The sequence below is a fragment of the Rhea americana genome, unplaced genomic scaffold (genome assembly GCF_003343005.1).
Source record: "Rhea americana isolate MKP2758 unplaced genomic scaffold, rheAme1 scaffold_493, whole genome shotgun sequence".
In the NCBI taxonomy this organism is placed as follows: domain Eukaryota; kingdom Metazoa; phylum Chordata; class Aves; order Rheiformes; family Rheidae; genus Rhea; species Rhea americana.
In genome coordinates this window covers 173,856-175,521 of record NW_028186638.1, presented here as the reverse complement: position 1 = coordinate 175,521, position 1,666 = coordinate 173,856, and the positions used below count along the sequence as shown (strand labels likewise).

The 1,666-nt window shown below is 72.1% G+C and overlaps 1 protein-coding gene across 1 annotated transcript; it reads right to left on the bottom strand.

Moving 5' to 3' along the window:
• Window positions 1-3: 3 nt before the first annotated feature.
• On the bottom strand, window positions 4-1,361 carry CIART (circadian associated repressor of transcription; the record flags this gene model as incomplete). Its single annotated transcript, XM_085317263.1, has 4 exons — window positions 999-1,361; window positions 812-887; window positions 420-498; window positions 4-253 (listed from the first exon to the last, which is right to left on the bottom strand). Coding segments are annotated over exons 1-4 (741 nt in total), but the record flags the coding sequence as incomplete, so codon positions are not given.
• Window positions 1,362-1,666: the final 305 nt, after the last annotated feature.

Sequence of the window (1,666 nt, the reverse complement as noted above, 5' to 3'; positions counted from 1 at the left end):
GGGGTCCGGGCCGGCAGCTCCCGGCGGCGGCAGGGTGCAGACGGGCACCGCGTGCACCCAGGTGACGCTCATGCCGGGACGGACGGCGGCGGACGGGGACGACGACGAGGACGACAACGACGACGAGGACGAGACCTCCCGGGCGTCACCGCGCCGCCACGGCCTCTCCGGCGCGGCGGTTTTGGGGGCGACGTGGGGGAACCAGAGCTTCAGCATCATCTCCACCTGCAGCAGCGTGCCCAGGTAGCGCTCGCTGCGGCGAGAGCGGGCAGAGCCCCGTCACGCCGGCGCCCTGCGGGATGCCGGCCGTTTCCCCCCGCCCCACGCACGGAGCAAATCCCAGGCGCCGAGCACCCGGAGGAGGGCGGCGAGGGTTTCGGGGGGGGGGAGGGATTTGGCCCCTTGCGGGCGCAACTCACCCCATGTCGGGCTTCTGCAGGACGCCGATGATCCGCTGGATCCTGTCCATGGCGACGCTCTGCTGGAAGGTGCTGAGCCCTGCGCGAGCCGAGCCGGGCCGTCAGCCGGGAGCAAAGTGCACCGGCTCGAATAACCCGCCGGCACGCGCGGAGCAGCCAGCAAGCGCCCGGGACACCGGATCCCGCGGGATTAAAAAAAAAAGTGGAAAACGGAGCGACCCGGCCCCCCTCCGTGGACGCAGCGGGGGAACTCCGCAGAGACCCCCGGGAAGGATGCCGGCGAGCTTGGCGCCGCCGCTCCGGGACCCTCTTCCATTTCCCATTACTCCCGGTCCCACCGACGCCCCCGTCCTTCTTCCCCCCCCCAAAATGGGACGTAGCCGGGCACCCACCTTTCTCGTAGCGCCCCGTCCTGAGCCCGTTGAGCAGCTCCGCCAGGGGCCGGATGAAACCCTGCAGCTCGCGGCACTGCGAGGAAGAGGAGGGCGGCAATGAGCCCGYGCCGGGCGCGAAGGGCAGACCCCAACCCACGCGCTTCTGGGTGATATACATATATTTTTTTAATTGCAGAACACTCACTTTTTGGGCAAAAAGCCGGTCACCGTCGGTCAGATTCAGAGGGGGGTTCAGGCCGCCGCTGGGCTCCGCGTCGCCGCTCCGCTGCCGCTTGGCCCCGATCGCCACCACCGGACACGCGGTGCATTCGGGGCAGCCCCTCTCCGGCACGTGCTTCCGGCTCTTCTCGGCGCGGGCTCGCGGGCCGGCGGGCCGCCGGCGGCGGGCGGGCGGCGGCGGGCCGGCCCGGCGGGGTCTCCGGGCCGTYGGGGCGCCGGTGGGGAGGAAGACGCCGAGGTCGTCGTCGCTGCCGGCCGAGCAGGGCGAGCCGCCGGAGGAGCCGCCGGCCGGGGGCTCCATGGGCGCTGGCGGGAGGCGAGCGGGGGGCCGCGGTGAGGGTGCCGCGCTCGGCCCCGCTCCCCTCCGTCCCTGCCCCCCGTCCCGGATCCCGGGGTTTCGGGGCGGATCCGTCCCCAGAAGCGGCCTTTTTCCCACCCGTGGGAAAAGCGCGTCGAGCTCTCCGCTCACACGCCGGGAGCGCTGAGCCGCAGCCTGGGAAGGGAACTGCAGAGGGAGGGGGAAAAAGGGAGGAAACCCCCAAACCCACGCTTTTTTGCCCCCACGCAAGCCCGCGCTCCGGCCGCAGCGGCACGGCCAGGGCGAGAGGTGTCTCCCGGCCTCCCAGGAGCCCT